The sequence below is a fragment of the Gopherus evgoodei genome, chromosome 10 (assembly GCF_007399415.2).
Source record: "Gopherus evgoodei ecotype Sinaloan lineage chromosome 10, rGopEvg1_v1.p, whole genome shotgun sequence".
In the NCBI taxonomy this organism is placed as follows: domain Eukaryota; kingdom Metazoa; phylum Chordata; order Testudines; family Testudinidae; genus Gopherus; species Gopherus evgoodei.
In genome coordinates this window covers 611,868-635,086 of record NC_044331.1, presented here as the reverse complement: position 1 = coordinate 635,086, position 23,219 = coordinate 611,868, and the positions used below count along the sequence as shown (strand labels likewise).

The 23,219-nt window shown below is 49.2% G+C and overlaps 1 protein-coding gene across 20 annotated transcripts in view; it reads left to right on the top strand.

Annotated features, from left to right (window-relative positions):
• PPIP5K1 (diphosphoinositol pentakisphosphate kinase 1) overlaps nucleotides 1-23,219 on the top strand; it is a 232,677-nt gene that overhangs the window by 26,893 nt on the left and 182,565 nt on the right. For all 20 annotated transcript variants that reach the window (XR_004002272.1, XR_004002273.1, XM_030577306.1 and 17 more), the window contains 9 exons: nucleotides 114-215; nucleotides 1,694-1,780; nucleotides 2,238-2,313; nucleotides 2,894-3,003; nucleotides 3,971-4,056; nucleotides 4,553-4,681; nucleotides 6,203-6,324; nucleotides 8,170-8,352; nucleotides 22,677-22,818. Coding sequence is in view for 18 of the 20 variants with exons in the window: in XM_030577306.1 (XP_030433166.1) it covers nucleotides 114-215; nucleotides 1,694-1,780; nucleotides 2,238-2,313; nucleotides 2,894-3,003; nucleotides 3,971-4,056; nucleotides 4,553-4,681; nucleotides 6,203-6,324; nucleotides 8,170-8,352; nucleotides 22,677-22,818 (1,037 nt within the window). In the remaining 2 variants the exon portion in view is untranslated. The remainder of the gene's footprint in view (nucleotides 1-113; nucleotides 216-1,693; nucleotides 1,781-2,237; nucleotides 2,314-2,893; nucleotides 3,004-3,970; nucleotides 4,057-4,552; nucleotides 4,682-6,202; nucleotides 6,325-8,169; nucleotides 8,353-22,676; nucleotides 22,819-23,219) is intronic.

Genomic DNA, 23,219 nt, shown 5'->3' with positions numbered 1-23,219 from the left:
CTGTGGCATAATGGGTTTTGAGCAAGGCTGTGATGGAGGGGGGTTCTAGGGGAGCTTGTCTCTGGGTACAGATTGCTAAGGGAATGGGATTCCTGTGCTCTGGTCTGTTCCAGGAATATAATCATGCGGGAGCTGGCTCCGCAGTTCCAGATTCCCTGGTCCATCCCAACAGAGGCAGAGGATATTCCCATTGTCCCCACAACTTCAGGCACCATGTGAGTACCTGTTAGCCCCAGCAAAGGGTACCCCCATGGGTAGCCAAGTATTGCCATACTCCCCCATAGCATTGTGCTTACCCTCCAAGCATTTGGGTCTGTGCAGAACACAGAGTCTGTAAGGCACCGAAGAGACCTAACCAAGCTAGAGGAGAGCAGCACAACGAAGGATAAAATTGAGTGTTGAGAAATGCAAACTAATGCACATTGGAGAAATAATGTGAACCATTCATATGCCTTCGAGGGTTCTAAAGGAACGTTATCAGCTCAGGGAAGGGACATGGGTGTCATGGTGACAGCTGAGTGAGCCCCCTGCAATCAAAACAAAACTGGTAAGATACTGAAGGAATGGGATAGTGAAAGTATCATGATGCCATTATATAATCTGTGAGATGTCCTCATTTAGAATACTGTGGTCAGTTCTGGTCACCTCGTCATAAAAAGGTTGTACCAGAAATAGATGGGGTGCAGAGAGAGGTGACAATGAACAGGAGCCTGACAAACTCTCCTATGAAGAGAGAGAGAAAAGATTGGAATTGTTACCTTAGGGAGGAGCCTGATAGGAGGGTAGAATAAAAATGTACAAAATAATGACCGATCTGGAGAAGGTAGATCGGGAAGTTCTCTTATTCTTGTATTCTGGGAAAGGTTGTTGAGAACAGTCAATTTCATTGACTAGTGGCAGATTTGAAGTTGATGAAAGGAAATATTTTTTCACACAAGACGGCCTGTGGAATTCATTGCCACAATTGCATATTGTGGCAAAGTTCTGCACAGGACTCAAAAAAAGGATTGGCCATTTATATGGATAATAAGCACAGCCAGAGTTACTGTGGTAATTACTGGAAAGTTTTGGAAGTGATGTCATCGCTTCTGCTTCTGGGCATAAACTGGCCTAACTAACGGGGGTCAGAGAAAACTAGCCCTGGGACAGGCTGTCCCAGAACTGCCTGGTGCATGTCTTTTTCATTTGGTACTGGCCAAAAGCAGAGACAGGTGTTGTCCCAGTGGTCTGGTCCAGTCTGGCCATTTCTGTGTTCCCCAAGTGGAATTGTGCACTTCCTGAAAGCAGTTTGGCACAGTCCAAAGTCCTGTTCCTACAGCTGCCCTAACATCTGGCCCAGCTCACACCACCAGAGTCTCTTGTTGCTTCATGCTTACATGTCAACATATGAATGCTGTGACTCTGTCTTCTGTGGTGTTAATGTGACTGTAGCATTTTGACTCCTGTCTTGCAGGCTCTGAACTTGTGTGCCAGTCTGGGTTGGACTAACCGCATCTGATGATGGGGATTCTTCCAGATCTAGTGTAGGCTTTCTAATGCTGAAACAGACTTCTGAGAGCATGGGGGTGAAAGGGGTTTCTGCAAAAAGGGGATCTGTCTCCTTGTGTTGGTGTTGGAATGGGAGAGGGAGGAGTCTATGGAAAGGGTGCTGTCTCCTGACAGGGCATGTGCTTTTTGGTTTCTTCCACCCTAGGATGGAGCTGCGCTGTGTTATTGCAGTGATACGACATGGAGACCGCACCCCCAAGCAGAAGATGAAGATGGAGGTTAAACACTCTAGGTAAAGGGTGCAGCAGAAAGGGGTATGGACTCTTGCAGTCAAGAGAAATGATAGGTAGAGCGCTTAGCTGCTGAGGTCATGGACCAAGCATGAGAGCCCATTGCATAGGAAGCCATGCTTTCTTTAGCTCCATTCACAGCTAATACCTTCCACTCAGTCAAACTAGCCTGCCCCAGGAAGCTCCTGCATTTTCCATGAAAGCACTGGGAGAGGGCAGCTTGTGATGAAGGCTTGTTCAAAGTACAAGATCTTGGACTTCCTGCTGGGCAGTTGCAAAGGAGACAAACCATTGGCTACTCTTTCCTTCTCCTAGTTCAGGCTGAAAGCACCTGTTTTCCTGGGAATTCTGGGGGGCAGGGATGAGCCTGTAGACATGCCAGTTCTCGCTGAAGAGGGATAACCATCCCCTTGGCATGGGAAGAGCTGAAAATCTGACTAGGTCTGTTTGTCTGTTTAGGTTTTTTGAATTATTTGAGAAATATGATGGCTACAAGACAGGGAAGCTGAAACTGAAGAAACCAGAGCAGCTGCAGGTGAGGGGAGACCTTTCTGGGGTCACTGTACAGAAGACCTGGGTGATCTGGATCAGAGAGAGCTTTTTGTGTGGATGGTCAATGGGAGGAGCACTACCTGAACACTCCCCATCTCTCACACACAGCAGGTCTTGTCACTAGCTTCCAGCCGGGACTGCTCATGGGCAAGAACCTAAGGAAAGATGAACTGTTGTAGAACCACAATGTCAGTCCTGCTGCTCTCCCATCATGGCACTGTCTCAGTAAGAGAGCGCCTCAGACTTTGAGAACTGGAGGAATTGAAGGCTTGTGTTTGCTCCTGAGCAGGACAGAGCTGCAACCTGAAAGTGGAAGGAACTAGAACTAGCCCTAACTTATCCCGGCTAAAGCTGTGTCTTGGAGATTAAAAATGTCTCTGCAGATGAATGTGGGAAACAGTTTCAATGATGTGAGCGGCCATGGAGCTAGGTGCATGCTATCTGAGTGCCCAGCCTCTGTGGGTGACTGTGGGGCTGGGTGTCTGTTAGCCTTGGGGCACTGTAGGGGTAGGGAGTACAAAATCTCTGGGTACATGATAGATGGTGCTCGTTATCCCTGACAGGAAGTGCTGGATATTGCGCGCCTGCTAGTGGTGGAGTTGGGAACTCACAATGACTGTGAGATAGAGGAGAGGAAGTCCAAACTGGAGCAGCTAAAAACTGTCCTGGAGATGTGAGTAAGAGCGAGTCGGATGAGGTGGAGGCTCATGTTAGGGCTGCCTACTCCCCGGAGAATAATAGTGCGGCTACAGAAGGGAGACACCTTATTGAAGCACTGTGTACTGCTCATGTCCTGCCTGGCCAGTCCCCTAAGGGTGGCAGAGGCTGCAGCCACCTTCTTGTAGGCAGCAGTACCTGGAGGATGTAACCCGCAGAGCTTGCTCCAAAACTGGCACCACAAGCACCAGTTCTTTTTTTTTGGGCACTGTAAGCATGACGTCTTCTGGTTTTGGTGTAGAAAGGCCCAGTGCCCTGATCTAGCAATGCTCTTGTGACAATGGGGAACTTCCGCTGCTGGGGAAAAAAAAGAAAAATCATCCCTTCGATGCACAGCACTTGTGCATATAATGTCCTCTGTCTAGAGATCTGCAAATGGAATGGAGGTAGCTTTGCTCAGGGTGGTTGTTAGCACCAAGAGTGCAACAAAAGGAAAACTGAAACCTTTATGCGGGCCTGGTGAATCCAGTACCTCTGGATTTGGCCTTGTGTTTGCCTTGCGGAATAGCCTATGGGGCCAACGTAATGAATGACATGGTGGTCTCATGGTATCTCCAACATACAGAAGCCCAAATCTAATAAGTAGACCAGATCTCCCCTTGTTTGAACCTAGGAGGCGGAACTATGGGACCCTGTGTTCATCTGTCAAAGGAATAGATAGAAAGTAAGAGTGTCTGAAGCCCCCTGGACACCAATTTCTGAGTCGCAGAAAGTCTTCTGTTTTCAGACCATTTTATTAAATGAGGCAGCAGGCAAACCTGGCAGCTTTGTATGCTGGGTCACAGATGTAGAGCACTAGCGCATAACTTGGCCACTTAGTGGTGCTGCCAGGAAATGGGCAATACAGGGAGCTTGAATGGCCTTGCCTTTTGCTGCCTGGGGACTATTGGGCCAGGGTATTGATTCCTCTCCCTTTGTGACAGGTATGGACACTTCTCTGGCATTAACCGCAAGGTGCAGCTAACCTACCTGCCTCGTGGACACCCAAAAGCTTCTAGTGAAGACGAAGGTTAACCCCCCCGCCCCATACACGCTCCCTCTCAGACTGATTCTAATCCCTGGGGCTCAGTACCTGTATGCTGCTCTGTCACCCCAGCTTGGACTGCACCTTTGGGGTGGTGGTGACAGAGCAGAGTGCTGGTTAGAAGGACGAATGCATGCCCTCTCTGCCGCTATGGCAAGACCTACTGGACCTAACACCTGAATGCTTTATGCCATCAAAAGACTGGGAACCCATACCCCCATCCCTTAGGGCAGATTGGAGTTGACATGCTCTGTCTTGAACTTCTGTCATTAAGTCTGGAAATTTGACCCGTATGACCCCAAAATCTAGAGCCTCCTAATCATGCACTCACTGAAGTCTATTAAACAGGCTCTGACTGATCCAGCGCCTGCTGAAATCATGCCCATGCTGAGACTTCTCTGCCATTGCCCTGTAGGCCCCTTGGTCTCTGGAGCCTGTGCCCCAATTTTATAGTATGGTGACTGCCTGTTGATCTGTTTAGATGCCCGTAAGGAGCCCTCCCCATCTCTGCTACTGGTGCTGAAATGGGGTGGAGAGCTGACCCCAGCAGGAAGGGTCCAGGCAGAAGAGCTTGGTCGGGCCTTTCGCTGTATGTACCCTGGAGGCCAAGGTGAGCTTTCCCTCTTGTGCTGCTCATCAGTCCTGGTCTCTGACTGTGCACAGAGGCCACACATAGCCTGCTAATCACCATTGGTGACTGGACTCATGCATGCATCTGAATACTTTCTCTTGATTAGGCTCTAGTAGCATAAGTGGCTCAGGGCTCCCCCTCTGCTTTAATTCAATAACTATTTCTGTTCTGGGTTTGGAGAGGAGGAGGAGGATGTGGTTGTGTCACATGAGGATGACCTAACTACTTTCCAGTCCATCTGTAACAGAGGAGGATGTTAAACATCATCTACTAGTCATAGATGGTTTAAAATCAAGCAGGCCTAGAGAACTTGGAGTTAGCAGGGGCTTCCTTCCCAGCTCCGCATCGCTGCAGCTCCTAGGCAGCAGAGGCAGGAGCCAGGGCAGGGGCTCCACTGCTCCCACCACAAGCACTGGCTGCCGCAGCTCCCATTGGCTGGGAACTGCAGCTAATGGGAGCTATGGGGTGGGGCACTGCGGGCAGTGCAGGGGGCCATGCCACTGGGAGCTGGAGGGCCCCCCACCTCAAGGTAAGTGCCCCCCTGCATTCCCCAACCCGCTTCCCCTAGTCCTGAGCCCCCTCCCACACATCCAAACTGCTCCTGCCGGCCCAGGAACTGCCCAGCTTGCAGAGCCCCCGAGCTAGCACCAGCCACTGCAGAAGTCATGGAAATTCATGGAACCTGTGACCTCCATGACAGACTTGCAGCCTTAGTAATGACTAGTCACAGTCCCTAGAAAGAGGGCTGTGGAAGACAGGACAGGCATGGACAGAAAGGGGTTTGCAGTGGAAGTAGAAGTTCATTTAGTCTGTTAATAAACCAGACCCCAGAAGAGATTTTATTTGCAACTCTAATCATACAGTGTGTGATTGTCCCGTCTGAGGCTCTGATAGAGACAGGGCTGCTCCCTGATTGCAGGGTCAGTTACCCAGTGTCGTTTGTCATTCAGGAGCTAGTAATGGGCTGTCAATAGGAATGGCTCTGAATATCCAGGTGGTCTTTTTTTAGCCCAATCACTGACTCAGGGGTTTGTTTCCATCAAGTAATTAAGGGCTGTAGTGGGTTTGCGGTCATTCCTCCCTCTGTGTCTCAGCAGGAGGCCGCTGCGCCTCACTACAAGGACCCACTGTAATAACAGTAACTTGTTGACACCAACCCTTCCTGGATATGATGATTTCTCTGCTTCCTGGCCCAGTGGCCTCAAGCTAGGACTACGTGGATCGGTCCCATCCTGCAGTGGATCAGTAGAACTCTTAGTCTGTTTTTTTCAGCCTGTGTCAGGTATTAGCCAGTGCCTTCCCCACCACAGCTGCATTCTGTGCAAACCCAAAGACTGAGTTCTGTGTGACTGAACTTTGCAGAGAACTGTAACTGTCTCAGGAAGGTATCTGTTCCCTAAAGGAGTAGAATTTTGGTGCATTTAACTCTTTGACAGATCCTAGCAGCTGACTGCTGTTGGTGTTTGAAAGCTGTATTTGAGCCTCTGCTCTCTGTTCCAGGTGACTATGCTGGCTTCCCAGGGTGTGGCCTGCTCAGACTGCACAGCACCTACCGTCATGACCTCAAGATCTATGCTTCAGACGAGGGCAGGGTTCAGATGACGGCAGCAGCTTTTGCAAAGGTGAGTCATCTCTTATGGCATTTGCTCGGTTCACAGCCATGTCTGCTGCAGACCAGATAACCCAGAGGTGGTTCTTGGCTGTAGGGCTGATGGCCGGCAGCAAAGGATCTACACCAGGGGTGGGCAAACTTTTTGGCCCAAGGGCCACATTGGGGTTGCAAAACTGCATGGAGGACTGGGTAGAGAAGGCTGTGCCTCCCCAAACAACCTGGCCTCCACCCCCTCTCCCCCCCCCCGACTGCTCCTCTCAGAACCCCTGATCCATCCAACTCGCTTGCTCCTTGTCCCCTGACTGCTTCAACCACTGTCCACACCCCCACCTCCTGACAGGCCCCCCGGGATTCCCACACTTATCTAAACCTCCCTGTTCCTTGACCATCCCCCACCCCCTAAATCTCCACGTCATCCAACCACCCTCTGCTCCCTGTCCCCTGACTGCCTGCTGGGACCCCCAGCCCCTTATCCAACCCCCCCCCGGCCCCTTTACCATGCTGCTCAGAGCAGCATGTCTGGCAGCTGCGTTGTCCAGCCGGAGCTGGACACGCTGCCATTCTGCTCGACAGGAGTGCGCCGCTCCGCTGCTCAGAGTGCTGCTCGCGTTGCTGCGGGGAAGGGGGGACAGCAGGGGAGGGGCCAGGAACCAGCCTGCTGGGCCAGGAGCTCAAGGGCCGGGCAGGACTGTCCCACAGGCCAGATATGGCCCGCGGGCCATAGTTTGCCCACCTCTGAGCTACACCATCTGGAGCTGCTACAAAATTCCACTAGACAGGTCTCAATAATTATTTTCCTTTTAACACAGGCCTAGATGATACTCAGGGTGAGTTCTCCTGTGGGTAACCCCTTTGCTGTCCTAATGGGGGTTTCTGAGACTGTCCACATTTCAGAGACTGTACATTTACAATGGGGCAGCACTGGCAGTGCAATATGACCCTCATATTTCTGCTGCATTTGACAGCAACTGGAGCATTAGTTGAAGCCTGGTAAAGAATCAGTCAGATCCCTGAAGTTGTTGTTCAGCTGGTATCCTGGGTGTGCATGATGCCAGCGCCATTTGTATGCTTCTAGGTATTTGTTGCTTAGAAGGTTGTTTCTCAGAGGACTGCTTAGTTTAAGACAGGGGTGGCCAAACGTCGGCTCACGCGCTGCATGTGCCTTTTTTACAGTTAAAATGTGATTCACAGAGCCCCTCCATTCTCTGTTACCAGAGTGGGCGGGAGCTCGGGGGTTCTGTCCTGTGGTGGGGTTAGAGGCTTCTGGTCTCAGGGCTTCAGCCCCATGGAACAAGTCTGCCAGAGCTCAAGGCTTCAGCCCCACTCCTGCTAAAGTCCCAAGCCCCGGCAGGTGTGACCCGGCTCTCGAACTTCTGAAGATTGTCATTTGAGGCTCGGAGGGTCAGTAAGTTTGGCCAATCCTGGTTTTAGTTGTGTCTCTCTGGTAATCACTTGGTTGTAAATGGGCAGTGAAATGTCCCAAATGACAATGTGGGGTAGGGAACAGGTTGGAAGTGTCTGTGGGTACCATACAAACTAATGGGAAATCTGAGTGTCTTCTAGAATCTGATTTGCAGGGAGCTTTCATTGTATAAATGGTTCCACCCCTTTAGAAGTCAGTGACGCAAGGGTGCGTTAGGCAACCAAAGACTGCTCCAGTCAAAACCTACAACAGTTCTAGTTGCACTGAAAGAATTTTTGGCACTTACTTTCCTAAACACTGCCATAGTTAAAACCATCCTCAGCAGCTAGGATTTCATTTGGTGATATGAAGGAGAAACTAGTCATGACATTTGCTAGAAAGTGTGCTGGCTTGTGTTCCACTGAGCTGAAATCCTCTTCTGTTCTGTACTAGGGTCTCCTGGCTCTGGAGGGAGAGCTAACCCCCATCTTGGTGCAAATGGTAAAAAGTGCCAATATGAATGGGCTGTTGGACAGCGATAGCGACTCCCTGAGCAGCTGCCAGCACAGAGTGAAGGCACGGCTGCACGAAATCATGCAGAAGGATGCCAAGTTCTGCGAGGAGGATTACGAAAAGGTAACATAAGAACGGCTGTACTGAGTCAGACCAAAGATCAGTCTAGCCCAGTATCTTGTCTTCTGACCATGGCCAATGCCAGCTGCCCCAGAGGGAATGAACAGAACAAGTAATCATCTAGTGATCCGTCCCCTGTCGCCCATTCCCAGCTTCTGGCAAACAGAGTCTAGGGACACCATCCCTGCCCATCCTAGCTAATAGCTATTGATGAAACTATCCTCCATGAATTTAAAATCTAGTTCTTTTTTTGAACCCTGTTATCTTGGCCTTCACAACATCGTCTGGCAAAGAGTTCCACAGGTTAACTATGTGTTGTATGAAGAAGTACTTCCTTTCATTTGTTTTAAACTTGCTGCCTGTTAATTTCTTTGGTGATCCCTAGTTCTTGTGTTATGAGAGAGAGAGTAAATAACACTTCCTTATTTACACCAGTCATGATATCATATCACCCCTTAGTTGTCTCTTTTCCAAGCTGAAAAGTCCCATTCTTATTTATCTCTCCTCATACACAAGCCCTTCCATACCCCTAAGCATTTTTGTTGCCCTTTTTCTGAACCTTTTCCAATTCCAGTATATCTTCTTTGAAATGGGGGGGGTGACCACATCTGCACACAGTATTCAAGATGAAAGTGTACCATGGATTTATATAGAGGCAATATATTTTTCTGTCTTATTATCTATCCTTTTCTGAATCGTTCCCAACATTCTGATTAGCTTTTTTGACTGCTGCTGCACATTTGAGTGGATGGTTTCAGGGAACTATCCACAATGACTCCAAGATCTCTTGAGTGGTAACAGCTAATTTAGACCCCATCATTTATATGTATAGTTGGGATTATGTTTTCCAATGTGCATTACTTTTCATTTATCAGCATTGAATTTTATCTGCCATTTTGTTGCCTTTGTCAGTGGCGTAGCCAGGTGGAGGGAACAGGGGGAGCGATTCCCAAAAAAAAAAAAAAAGCATCATCTGCTGTGGTGCTTTTACTCACCGGGTGGTGCTCCAGGCCTTTGGTGGCAGGCCTTCACTTGCTCCAGGTGTCTTCGGTGGCACTGAAGGACTTGTCGCCGAAATGCCACCGAAGACCTGCAGAGCTAGAGAAGCTCCCGCCGCTGAAGACCTGGAGCGCCACCGGTGAGTAAAAGCGCCGCAGTGGGTGGCGCCTTTTGTTTTTGTTTGTGTGTTTATTTTTATTTTTATTTTTATTTTATTTTATTTTTTTGATCACTCCCCTTGTTCCCTCTGGGTGAGTAAAAATTAAAAAGGTGCCAAGAAATTGACACGGCACCACTTGTGCTCGGTGCAGGAGCGGCTGCTGCCCTGCTCCCCCCCCAGCTATGCTACTGCCCTGTGTAATTCTTCACAGTCTGCTTCGGACTTAACTATCTTGAGTAGTTTTATATCCTCTGCAAATTTTGCCACCTCACTGTTTACCCCATTTTCCAGATTGTTTATGAATATGTTGAATAGTACTGTTCCCAGTACAGACCCCTGGGGGACACCACTATTTATCTCTCTCCACTCTGAAAACTGAGTGTGTATGCCTGCCCTTTGTTTCCTATCTTTTTAACCAGTTACTGATCTACGAGAGGACCTTCCCTCTTATCCCATGACAGCTTACTTTGCTTAAGAGCCTTTGGTGAGAAACCTTGTCAAAGGCTTTCTGAAAATCTAACTACACTTTATCCACTGGATCCCCCTTGTTCACATGCTCGTTGACCCCTCTCAAAGAATTCTGGTAGATTGGTGAGGCATGATTTCCCTTTACAAAAACCATGTTGACTCTTCCCCAACAAATTATGTTTATCTACGTGTCTGACAGTTCTGTTCTTTACTATAGTTTCAACCAGTTAGTCTGGTACTGAAGTCAGATTTACCAGCCTATAATTTCTGGGATCACCTCTGGAGCCCTTTTTAAAAATTGGAGTCACTTGAGCTGTCCTCATAGACTCTAGGACTGGAAGGGACCTCGAGAGGTCATCGAGTCCAGTCCCCTGCCCTCATGGCTGGACCAAATACTGTCTAGACCATCCCTAATAGACATTTACCTAACCTACTCTTAAATATCTCCAGAGATGGAGATTCCACAACTTCCCTAGGCAATCTATTCCAGTGTTTAACTACCCTGACAGTTAGGAACTTTTTCCTAATGTCCAACCTAAATCTTCCTTGCTGCAGTTTAAGCCCATTGCTTCTTGTTCTATCATTGGAGGCTAAGGTGAACAAGTTTTCTCCCTCCTCCTGATGACACCCTTTTAGATACCTGAAAACTGCTATCATGTCCCCTCTCAGTCTTCTCTTTTTAAAACTAAACAAACCCAATTGTTTCAGCCTTCCTTCATCGGTCATGTTCTCAAGACCTTTAATCATTCTTGTTGCTCTTCTCTGGACCCTCTCCAATTTCTCCACATCTTTCTTGAAATGCGGTGCCCAGAACTGGACGCAATACTCCAGTTGAGGCCTAACCAGCGCAGAGTAAAGCGGAAGAATGACTTCTCGTGTCTCGTTTACAACACACCTGTTAATGCATCCCAGAATCACGTTTGCTTTTTTTGCAACAGTATCACACTGTTGACTCATATTAAGCTTGTGGTCCACTATGACCCCTAGATCTCTTTCTGCCATACTCCTTCCTAGACAGTCTCTTCCCATTCTGTATGTGTGAAACTGATTATTCCTTCCTAAGTGGAGCACTTTGCATTTCTTTATTGAACTTCATCCTGTTTACCTCAGACCATTTCTCCAATAGGTTCAGATCATTTTGAATTTTGACCCTGTCCTCCAAAGCAGTTGCAATCCCTCCCAGTTTGGTATTGTCCGCAAACTTAATAAGCGTACTTTCTATGCCAACATCTAAATCGTTGATGAAGATATTGAACAGAGCCGGTCCCAAAACAGACCCCTGCGGAACCCCACTTGTTATACCTTTCCAGCAGGATTGGAAGCCATTAATAACTACTCTCTGAGGACGGTTATCCAGCCAGTTATGCACACACCTTATAATAGCCCCATCTAATTTGTACTTTCCTAGTTTATCTATAAGAATATCATGCGAGACCATATCAAATGCCTTACTAAAGTCTAGGTGTATCACATCCACCGCTGCTCCCTTATCCACAAGGCTCGTTATCCTATCAAAAATGCTATCAGATTAGTTTGACACGATTTGTTCTTTACAAATCCATGCTGGCTGTTCCCTATCACGTTACCACCTTCCAAGTGTTTGCAGATGATTTCTTTAATTACTTGCTCCATTATCTTCCCTGGCACAGAAGTTAAACTAACTGGTCTGTAGTTTCCTGGGTTGTTTTTATTTCCCTTTTTATAGATGGGCACTATATTTGCCCTTTTCCAGTCTTCTGGAATCTCCCCCGTCTCCCATGATTTCCCAAAGATAATAGCTAGAGGCTCAGATACCTCCTCTATTAACTCCTTGAGTATTCTAGGATGCATTTCATCAGGCCCTGGTGACTTGCAGGCATCTAACTTTTCTAAGTGATTTTTTACTTGCTCTTTTTTTATTTTATCTTCTAAACCTACCCCCTTCCCATAAGCATTCACTATATTAGACATTCCTTCAGACTTCTCGGTGAAGACTGAAACAAAGAAGTCGTTAAGCATCTCTGCCATTTCCAAGTCTCCCGTTACTGTTTTCCCCCTCCTCACTGAGCAGTGGGCCTACCCTGTCCTTGGTCTTCCTCTTGCTTCTAATGTATTGATAAAAAGTCTTCTTGTCTCACTTTATTCCCATAGCTAGTTTGAGCTCATTTTGTGCCTTTGCCTTTCTAATTTTGCCTCTGCATTCCTGTGTTATTTGCCTATATTCATCCTTTGTAATCTGACCTAGTTTCCATTTTTTATATGACGCCTTTTTATTTTGTAGGTCATGCAAGATCTCGTGGTTAAGGCAAGGTGGTGTTTTGCCACATTTTCTATCTTTCCTACCCATCGGAATAGCTTGCTTTTGGGCCCTTAATAGCGTCCCTTTGAAAAACTGCCAACTCTCCTCAGTTGTTTTTCCCCTCAGTCTTGATTCCCATGGGACCTTACCTATCAGCTCTCTGCGCTTACCAAAATCCGCCTTCCTGAAATCCATTGTCTCTATTTTGCTGTACTTCCTTCTACCTTTCCTTAGAATTGCAAACTCTATGATTTCATGATCACTTTCACCCAAGCTTCCTTCTACTTTCAAATTCTCAACGAGTTCCCCCCTATTTGTTAAAATCAAGTCTAGAACAGCTTCCCCCCAGTAGCTTTTTCAACTTTCTGAAATAAAAAGTTGTCAGCAATGCAGTCCAGGAACTTATTGGATAGTCTGTGCCCCGCGGTGTTATTTTCCCAACATATATTTGGATAGTTGAAGTCCCCCATCACTACCATCACCACCAAATCTTGGGCTTTGGATGATTTTGTTAGTTGTTTGAAAAAAGTCTCATCCACCTCTTCCTCCTGCAGTCATTTGGTACAGAAGCTGATTTAAATGATGGGTTACAGACTACAGTTAGTAGTTCTACAATTTCACGTTTGAGTTCCTTCAGAACGCTTAGGTAAATACCATCTGGTCTTGGTGACTTATTATTGTTTAATTTATCAATTTGTTTCAAAACCACCTCTAATGACACCTCAGTTTCTGATTGAGCCATCCCAGGTCTTGCTGAATCCGGAAAAACCTAATGTGCCAGTATTAAAAAGGATGAACCGTGTGGTTCTCGTTCAGACAGCCTAACATTGAGCCTGGCAAAATGTGGGAAGGCTGATACGATATGTAATTGGTTAAGAATTAGTTCTTCGAGTATGCGCGTGCTGCGTGCACGTTTGTTGGAAGATTTTTACCCTAGCAACACTCAGTGGGTTGGCTGGGTCACCCCCTAAGTGGCACCGCCATGGCGCCGTATATATACCCCTGCCGACCCAACAGCCCGTCAGTTCCTTCTTACTGCCCATGTCGGTCGTTGAAACAGTGGAGTGCGGCTTAGCTGATCTCCACTTCCCTAGCTACTCATAGTTCTCTCGTTATTCTTGTGTATATAGTTGAAATTTCTATAGTTGCAGTTAATTCTTACTCGTTTTTATAACATTGTCAGTGTATATAGTTAAGAGGGGTTTGGGGATTAGCCCCTTCCCCGCACCCAGTGCTGGGGCCCATGCCCAGTTGACCAGTTTTCAAACCGTGCTCAGCCTATCACAAGCCGATGCCAACAGGAGATCCCCATGACTCCTGCCTTAAGTGCCTCGGGGAATCCCACCTCGCTGATAAGTGCCGGATCTGCAAAGCCTTCAAGCCAAGGACGAAAAAGGAGCGGGACTTTCATCTCAAACAGCTTTGATGGAGGCAGCTCTTACTCCTCCACCCTTGGCACCGAGCGCTGGACAATCCACTGGCAGAAGCGCTTCTTCGGCACCAGATTGCACTGGTACTGCTAAGGCCTCTCGGCACCAACCATCACTGGCACCGGTGTATGCTCGGCACCATTCTCTCTCCCTGCGGATGAAGAGACATAAGACTCCCGCTGCTTTCGTACCACTGCACCACAGCCAGAGCACCCGGCTAGATCGGACCGTCTGGCACCTATGCCTCTCGCAACACCGACAACATTGGCACCGTTGATTCCGGTCTCGCAAGGGCCGTCGAGTCCGGTACCTGAAAGCTCCCTGGCGAGAGATGTGGCTGAGCTCACTATTTCCTCCACGCCGGAGACATTTTCCTTGGCAAGGGAGCTGATCGCGATGACAGAGTCTGCCCTGCCTCAACCCCCAGCACCACCCGTGCAGGTCATACAATCTGTAGGCAAGCCGGCCTTGATGAGACCACCCTCTGTCGGCACCGCAGAGCGGCACCACTCACGATTGCGATCCCGTCGCCGATCCTGGTCCTGACGCCGATCTCCTTCTCGGTACCGGTCACGCTTGCGGCACCGATCAGCGTCCCGTTCGCTGGCCTGGTACTCTCGGCACTGATCCAGCTCCCGGCACCGCTTCAGGCACTGTGACTCTCGCAGCCACTCCAGACGCCGAGCTTCGAGATCCCGGTCGACCTCCCGGCACCTCTCCGGTCGTAGGTCCCGAACTCGTTCCCGGTACCGGTATGGCTCCCGGTATCGATCCCCGGTGCCGCACAAAGCGAGATCAGTCATAGAGGGAGACTCTTCCCAGGGGTATTCAGCCCCTCCTTGGCCATCCTGACATGCATCGGTGTCCTTTCATGCAGACAGTTCTATGCACAGGACCGTGACTCCGATGTGTCCACCAGAATCTTCCAGGAGACCCAGGCCCAAGATCAAGGCCCCCATCAGTGGTCATTCTGGACACCTTGGGCGTATCACTAGGCCCAAGGTGTACCTCCAGTCCCATCTTGCTCTGCTCCATTGGAGCATCGGGTGCCGGAGGCGACTATCAGCCACCCCCCTTCTACCGGTACGGAGGAAGCGCCTGTTCAGGCACCAGACTCTCAGATCCCACTGGAGCCGGAGGTCGTCCAAGAGCAAGAGTCCACATAGGACCCGCTTGTCCCTGGCCTCTCCTCTTCCTCCTCTCCTGATGAGGCGGTGGCGGGGACATCCTCCATGGGCCCTCCTCCAATTGACCTGAGGGCCCATCAGGACCTCCTCGGACATGTGGCACTCAGTATGAATCTCCAGGTAGAGGAGGTACCGGAGATAGAGGACCCAGTGGTGGATATTTTGTCGGCTGATGTCCCCACAAGAGTGGCCTTACCATTCATCTGGACAATCCAGGCCAATGCTGATACCATCTGGCAGTCTCCAGCCTCTATTCCACCCGCTGCCAGGGGAGTTGAGCACAAGTACATGGTGCCCTCTAAAGGCTACGAATACCTGTATGTCCATCCTCCTCCCTGCTTCCTTGTCGTACAGTCTGTCAATGAGAGAGAACGCCATGGCCAGCAAGCTCCGGCTCCAAAACCCGAAGGAGTCTAGGTGCATGGGCTTACTGGGCCGTAAGGTATACTCTGCAGGGGCCCTCCAACTCCGGGTGGCAAACCAGCAAGCCCTGCTTAGCCACTACAACTACAACACCTGGGCGGCGGTGGGCAAGTTCACGGAGTTCGTCCCTCAAGACTCCTGTCAAAAGTTTGCTGCCCTCTTGGAGGAGGGGAAGAAAGTGGCAAGGACTTCCCTCCAGGCCTCGCTGGATGCAGCAGACTCCGCAGCCAGGACTCTGGCTTCGGGAGTTGCCACGAGACGCATTTCATGGCTTCAAGTGTCCTCCCGCCGGAACTACAGCATACCATACAGGACTTGCCCTTTGGCGGTCGAGGCCTCTTTTCTGAGAAGACCGACCCTAGGCTGCAAAGCCTGAAGGACAACAGGGTCATTATGCGCTCTCTGGGCATGCACACGCTGGCGACTCAGCGCTGACCTTTCCACCCCCAGCCTCACCGCCCTTACCCTCCGCCTAGACAGAGGCAGGACTTTGGTAGAAGACGTTGTCGAGCCGGTCGTAGATGGCAGTCAGGACCCCAAGGGGGCCAAAATCAGGGTCCCTCCAAGCCACCTATGGGGCCAAAGCCAAACTTTTGAAGGTGCGCCCAAGGACGGCGTACCAGTTACTTTCCAGGATCCTTTCCCTCCCTTTTACAACCCTCTCTCCCTTTTCCTCCCTGTGTGGTCCCAGCTAACTTTGGATCATTGGGTCCTACACACGGTGGTACTTGGGTTGCACCTCCAGTTTATTTTGTGCCCCCCTGTCCACCCCCCATCCTTGTCCCTCTTCAGGGACCCCTCTCACGAGCAACTCCTCTTACAAGAGGTGCGGACACTCCTTGCCATGGGAGCCATAGAGGAGGTACCAAAGGACGAAAGGGGCAAGGGGTTCTACTCTCGCTATTTCCTAATCCCCAAGGCGAAGGGAGGTCTCAGACCTATCCTAGACCTGCAAGAACTCAACAAGTTCATGATAAAGTTGAAGTTCCGCATGGTATCCCTGGGGACCATCATCCCATTTATCCTCTACACAGACAGTACCTCCGGTTTGTAGCCAACTGTCAACATTTTCAGTTTACGGTCCTTCCGTTCGGCCTCTCTACAGCCCCAAGAGTATTCACAAAGTGCATGGCTGTAGTCGCCGCCTCCTGCCGCCGCCGTCGGATACACGTTTTTCCGTATCTCAATGATTGGCTCATTCGAGGGACCTCCAAGGCACAAGTCACCCATCATGTGAACATCGTCAAGGACCTATTCATGAGTCTAGGCCTGATGATCAATACAGAGAAATCCACTCTGGTTCCCACACAGAGGATAGACTTCATTCGGGCCATCCTGGACTCCAGTCTCGCCAGAGTCTGCTTACCACAACCCTGTTTTCATGCGACAGTAGCAATTATCCGAGGCCTACAGAACTTCCCAACAACTTCGGCTCGCACTTGTCTCGGTCTCCTGGATCACATGGCTGCCTGTACATTCGTGACCAAACACTCCAGGCTACGCCTCCGTCCCCTCCAATCTTGGCTCACCTCGTTATACCACCCGGGCAGAGACACCATAGGCATGATAGTCACGATTTCCCTGAGCATCCTAGGCTCCCTCGACTGGTGGTTGACGCCATCCCTGATGTGTGCAGGGATGTCGTTCCATCCGCCTTAGCCTTCTATGTCCCTGATGATGGATGTGTCATCTCTTGGCTGGGGTGCTCACCTCGGCCATCTTCACACTCAAGGCCTTTGGTCATCTCAGGAGCTGGCTTTGCACATCAATGTCCGAGAGCTGAGAGCAGTCCGCCTTGCGTGCTAGGCATTTCAACATCATTTACAAGGCCGTTGTGTCTCAGTGTTCACAGACAACACAATGGCCATGTATTACATAAACAAGCAGGGAGGGACACGGTCCTCCCCCCCGTTTTGTCAGGAAGCCATCCAGCTCTGGAACTTCTGTATAGCCCACTCGATAGACCTGGTAGCGTCTTTTCTCCTAGGGGTTCGGAACACTCTGGTGGATTGACTCAGCAGATCCTTCCTGTCTCATGAGTGGTCGATTCGTCCGGACGTTATTCATTCCGTTTTCCGGAAGTGGGGCTCTCCCCGTATAGACCACTTCCCGCGAGAACAGGAAATGCCAGATGTTCTGCTCCTTCCAAGGCCTCTCCCTGGGCTCAGTCTTGGACGCTTTCCTGATGCCATGGACAAGCCAACTGCTTTTCGCCTTTCCATCGTTCCCGCTGGTTCACAGGGTCCTGATAGAGCTCCGCAGGGACAGAGCTCGCTTGATCATGATCGCTCCAGCGTGGCCCAGGCAGCACTGGTACACCATGCTGCTTGACCTGTCAATAGCCAACCCAATTACCCTGCCTCTTCGCCCAGACCTCATAACTCAGGACCACGGCAGACTTCACCACCCAGACCTGCAGTCCCTTCACCTCACAGCATGGCTGCTGCGTGGTTAAGCCAGTCCGAGTTACGTTGCTCTGCCTCAGTACAACAAGTACTCCTGGGTAGCAGGAAACCTTCCACTCGGTCAACGTATCTGGCCAAGTGGGAAGTGTTTCTCCTGCTGGTGCAAAGCGCATAATGTTACTCCCACCAAGGTCTCGATCTCCCCCATCTTGGGCTACCTCTGGTCTCTCAAACAACAGGGCCTAGCGGTATCATCATTGAGGGTGCACTTGGCGGCCATCTCTACCTTCCACCCAGGGGAAAGTGGCCACTCTGTGTTCTCGCACCCTCTGGTTTCTAGGTTCCTCAAGGGCTTGGACCGCCTATACCCTGAAGTATGCCGTCCCGCCCCGACTTGGGACCTCAACCTGGTTCTAACCAGACTTATGTCTGCCCCTTTCGAGCCGTTAGCAACCTGCTCACTACTATACCTGTCCTGGAAGACAGACAGCTTTCCTCGTAGCCATTACATCGGCCAGACAAGTCTCCGAGCTTAGGGCTCTCGCGGTGGACCCACCGTATACTGTGTTTCACAAGGGCAAGGTGCAGTTGCAACCACACCCAGCTTTCCTCCCTAAAGTGGTATCGGCCTTTCGTATCAACCAGGATATCTTCCTTCCGGTCTTCTTCCCGAAGCCACACTCATCACGACGGGAACAACAATTTCACTCCCTAGACATCCATAGAGCGCTCGCATTTTATATCGAGCGGACAAAACCCTTTCGTAAAACGCCCCAACTCTTCATCGTGGTGGCAGACCGAATGAAGGGCCTACCTGTCTCCTCCCAGAGGATCTCATCTTGGGTGATGGCATGCATCTGTACTTGTTATGACTTGGCTCATGTTCCCTTGAGCCACCTCACTGCACATTCTACCAGAGCTCAGGCTTCATCTGCTGCTTTCCTGGCTTATGTACCCCTCCAGGAGATATGTTGCGCAGCTACCTGGTCCTCGGCCCACACCTTTGCCTCACATTACGCTCTGGTTCAACAGTCCAGAGATGACGCGGCATTTGGATCAGCAGTTCTACATTCTGCAACATCTCACTCTGACCCCACCGCCTAGGTAAAGCTTGGGATTCACCTAACTGGAATGGATATGAGCAAGCACTCGAAGAAGAAAAGACGGTTACTCACCTTTGTAACTGTTGTTCTTCGAGATGTGTTGCTCATATCCATTCCAAACCCGGCCTCCTTCCCCTCTGTCTGAGTAGCTGGCAAGAAGGAACTGAAGGGCCGCTGGGTCGGCAGGGGTATATATCCGACACTATAGCGGCGCCACTCTAGGGGGCGACCTAGCCGACCCACCGAGTGTTGCTAGGGTAAAAATCTTCCAACGAACGTGCACACAGTGCTTGCACACCTAATTGGAATGGATATGAGCAACACATCTCGAAGAACAACAGTTACAAAGGTGAGTAACTGTCTTTTAGTTAGTTCTAGTCAACATGATTTTATGGGAAATCGCTAACCCAGTATCACTTTGTAATGAGCTTACAAGTCTGGTTGACAAAGGTAATAGTGTTGAGATAATATACTTAGACTTCTGTAAGGCACTTGACTTGGTCCCATGTGACATGATTAAAAGATTAACACTGTACAGAACCAGTGTAGCCCATATTAAATGGTTTCAAAATTTGTCACCTACATATCGAAAAGAAATAGGGAATCATTCTGTGAGGGTGTTCTAAGTGGAGTCCCTCAGATCTGTTCTTTACTCAGTGCTAATCGCTATCTTTATCCATGGTCTAGCAGAAAGTATAAAATAATTACTGATAAAGGTTGCAGGGGTCACAGAAATTGGTGGAAAAAGGGTCAGTTCTACAGAGGGATCTGAATCATGTAATAAGCTGGACTTCTTTGAACAGCATGCATTTTAGTACAGCTAAATGTAAAGATCACACATGTAGGAATCTGGTGGGTCACATTTCTGGGAATAGGGAGTATTTTGGAAAGCAGTGACTCTGAAAGGGACTCTAGGTCCTAGTGGATACTAGCTGGATGTGAATTTCCAGGGCCTTGCACTGGTTAAGAGAACATGTGCAATCCCTTGGATGCATAAGCAAGACAGTATCTAGTAGGTGAGGTGCTGTTACCTCTCTATGCAGCATTAGTGAGACCATTACTGGTAACTGTGTCCAGTTCTGGTGTCAATCCTTTAAAAAAGGATGTTGGTGATCAATTGGAGAGGTTCCGAATGATTTGAGGTCTGGAAAACCTGGCTTACAGTGAGAAAACAATGAGAAACTAAAATAAGCTCAGTCTATGTAGTTTTTCCAAGAGACGCTTGTGTGGTGGCGTGATCACTATCTGCAAGTAACTACCAGGGGAAAAAGCTTGTGATAGTAGAGGCAATGTGGCAGACAAAGGCATATCCTGATCCATATCTAGAAGCTAGAGGAATTCAGACTAGGAATAAGGGTGTAAATTTTTAACAGTTGGCATAATTAACCATTGAACAACTTGCTGGGTGATGTGGTGATTTCTCCATCACTTGGATTCTTTTTGAATCAAGACCAGATGTCTTTTTTTTCCTAAAAGATCTCTTCAGCCAGAATTTATAGGCTGATGCAGGAACCATGGGTTGAAATTCTCTGTCCTGTGTTATGGGGGTGCTCCAAGTAGATTATCATAATTCTCTTCTGGCCTTAAAATCTATGACTCTAAGCTTATAATCTTCTACATGCCATTGCCCATGTCCCCGAAGGTCAGAGACAGGATTCTGATCTGTGTTTTATCTTAGTGGTGGTGGCCTAAATAGTGATTTCTTCCTCCTCCCTCCCCACACAGCCATGTGCCTACACATCAGCACCGGGCCACAGGTGGCCTGTGTGCACTGGTCAGTTACTCACTTGTGGTCAGGAGGCACATAGCAGAGTTGGGGTTGAACTGGCTCAGGCTACCAGGAAGTCAGGATCAGGCACCAGATTACAGACAGCAGGCAAATAGCAGAGTCGGGGACAAACCAGGATCAGAAGCTGGAGTCTAGGTTCACGACAAGGCAAGGTCTGGAACAGAAGCAAGCAGGTGGTCTCTGTGGTTGCTCAGACCACTCTCCATGACGGCTTCCTGGTTTATATATCAACATGAGCCAATCAGTGGGCTGCCACTCAGGCCCTGCTGGACGGTACTTCCTGCAGTGTGTAGCATCACAGGGTCCTCTAGTGAAAACCCAGCCTAAGTTTCCAGTGGCAATATGAAAGCGTCAGCGGCCCAGAATCTGCATGGTCCCAGGTACTAGTCCTACAGGTTCTTATACACACACACTCAGCACTGATGGCAGCCCAAATGCTATTGGTGGCAGTCTCTGAACTTACCTGAGAAAGGGATAGCTTTTCGTCTCTCATCAGTGATCCCTTGGCATTCGAGGATGATTGTCTGTCTTCCATAAAATGATAGCCAGTTATCACTGGTGCATCTGCAGGTGGCTAATGAGACCGATCTGAGATCCATAGATCTTGTCTCAATTAGGGCAGTCATTTCCCAGTGGAAGGGGTGGATCTGGATTTTCAGGCTGTGGCATGTTCTTTCCTTCTTTCCTGTTTCTCCGTTTCCTATTGTCTCCATTGATCTCAAAATATTGGGATCCTTGCCACAAGGTCCTTTTCCATTTTGGTTGGTTGAGGGTATCGCAGGAGTTATGTCAACATTTCACTTCTTTGTTAGCTTTGGGGGTGTCTTTGAAGTGCTTTATTGTTGCCCACCCCATATCAATTGGCCATGGCTCAGTTGTGAGAACATGATCTCCTTCAGGAGTCAATTTTCTGGTATTCAAAGAACGTGACCAGCCCAACAGAGTTGGTGGTGGATGGTCATAGCTTCAGTGCTGGAGGTTTTGGCTTGGGACAGGACACTGATGTTGGTGTGTCGGGCATCTCACTTGATTCAGAAGATCTTGCAGAGACACCATTGATGGTATCATTCAAGAATCTTGAGGTGTCTACTGTACATGACCCTAGTTTTGGCACCATACAAGAGAGCAGGGATAACAACAGCCTGGTCCACGAGAAGCTTGGTTTGATTCTTGATGTCACAATCTTGGAAGACACGTTTTCTCAAGCATCTGAAAGTGGCACTGGCACATTGAAGGTGGCGTTGAATTTCCTAGTCAGTGTTGGCTTTCTGCTGCAGATAGCACTTCCTTTACCTCAGCAGCTCGACAGTCTCCGGGGTCTCTATTGATCTGAATTACGGGAGCCGGATCCTGGTGATTGAGAGCCTGTTGATGGAGTATTTTAGTTTTCTTGGTGTTGAGTATGAGGCCAAGTCGGTTGTAGGCCTTTGTTGGCCTCTTCCTCTCTGAGGGAATGGGGTCTTCCTTCCCACACAAGCATAGGGCCTCTTCCTTTCAGGTCTACCTGGAGTAGTCATGGCTGCTGAGCATGGGAAGTAAAATAATCAAGCCTGGATCCAGTCCACTCACGTACGTTGTCAGGACCCGAACTCCTCTGAACTGATGAAGCACCTGGCAGCACTTGCCCTCACCAGCATCTGATGCACTGGGAGCAAAGCATGGTTCTCAGTCTGGGGACCAGGAACAGATCCTGGAGGTTATGACCACTCTTCCCTTCCTTACAACTATACTGGGGGAGGGTCCACCAAACTTTTTTTTCTCTTATAACCTGAGATCCCAAAATGGAAGAAGCCGAGACCCAGTAGAGAAAAGGAAATGGCTTCTCACCTATGAATACCACCTAGCCCCTCTTGGAAGGTCTCTGCTGTACCATAGAGAGACACTTCTGCCTACAGGCCAGGTGTGGCATGGAGGGTCGGGGTAGGCATAGGCTGTTGGTGAATGTGTAGGATGACTGTTACACAGGAAATTAGTTTGTCAGTTGCACACCATTTCCAGAAGCTTAATTGCTGGGGCTGGGCTGGATGCTCTGTGCTCTCTGTATGCATAGACACTAACCTTTTTTGTGTTGTCTTTACTTTGCAGTTAGCACCTACAGGCAGCATCTCTCTGGTCAGCTCCATGACTTTCATCCAGAACCCAGTAGAGATCTGTGACCAGGTGTTTGCCTTGATTGAGAACCTCACTTCCCAGATATGCAAACGTCTGGAAGATCCCAAATCTGCAGGTGAGTGGCTGGGCTTGGGAATAGGGTTGTCCAGAGCAGAACCCTTTGGATTGGTCTGTGCAAGCATGAGCTCTGAGCTGTATAAATCCGTGTCTGAAGCAAAGAGGCGTAGGAAACACACTTTTGGAGAGAGGCTTGGCTAATGCACGAAGGGAGCAGTTGGACTCAGCTGAGCAACATAGTTCTGCTCCGGAGGAGGTGCCTTCCAAAGAGTGGTAGAAAGAGGTCCCTTCCAGTCCCCTGCCCTCACGGCAGGACCAAATACTGTCTAGACCATCCCTAATAGACATTTATCTAACCTACTCTTAAATATCTCCAGAGATGGAGATTCCACAACTTCCCTAGGCAATCTATTCCAGTGTTTAACTACCCTGACAGTTAGGAACTTTTTCCTAATGTCC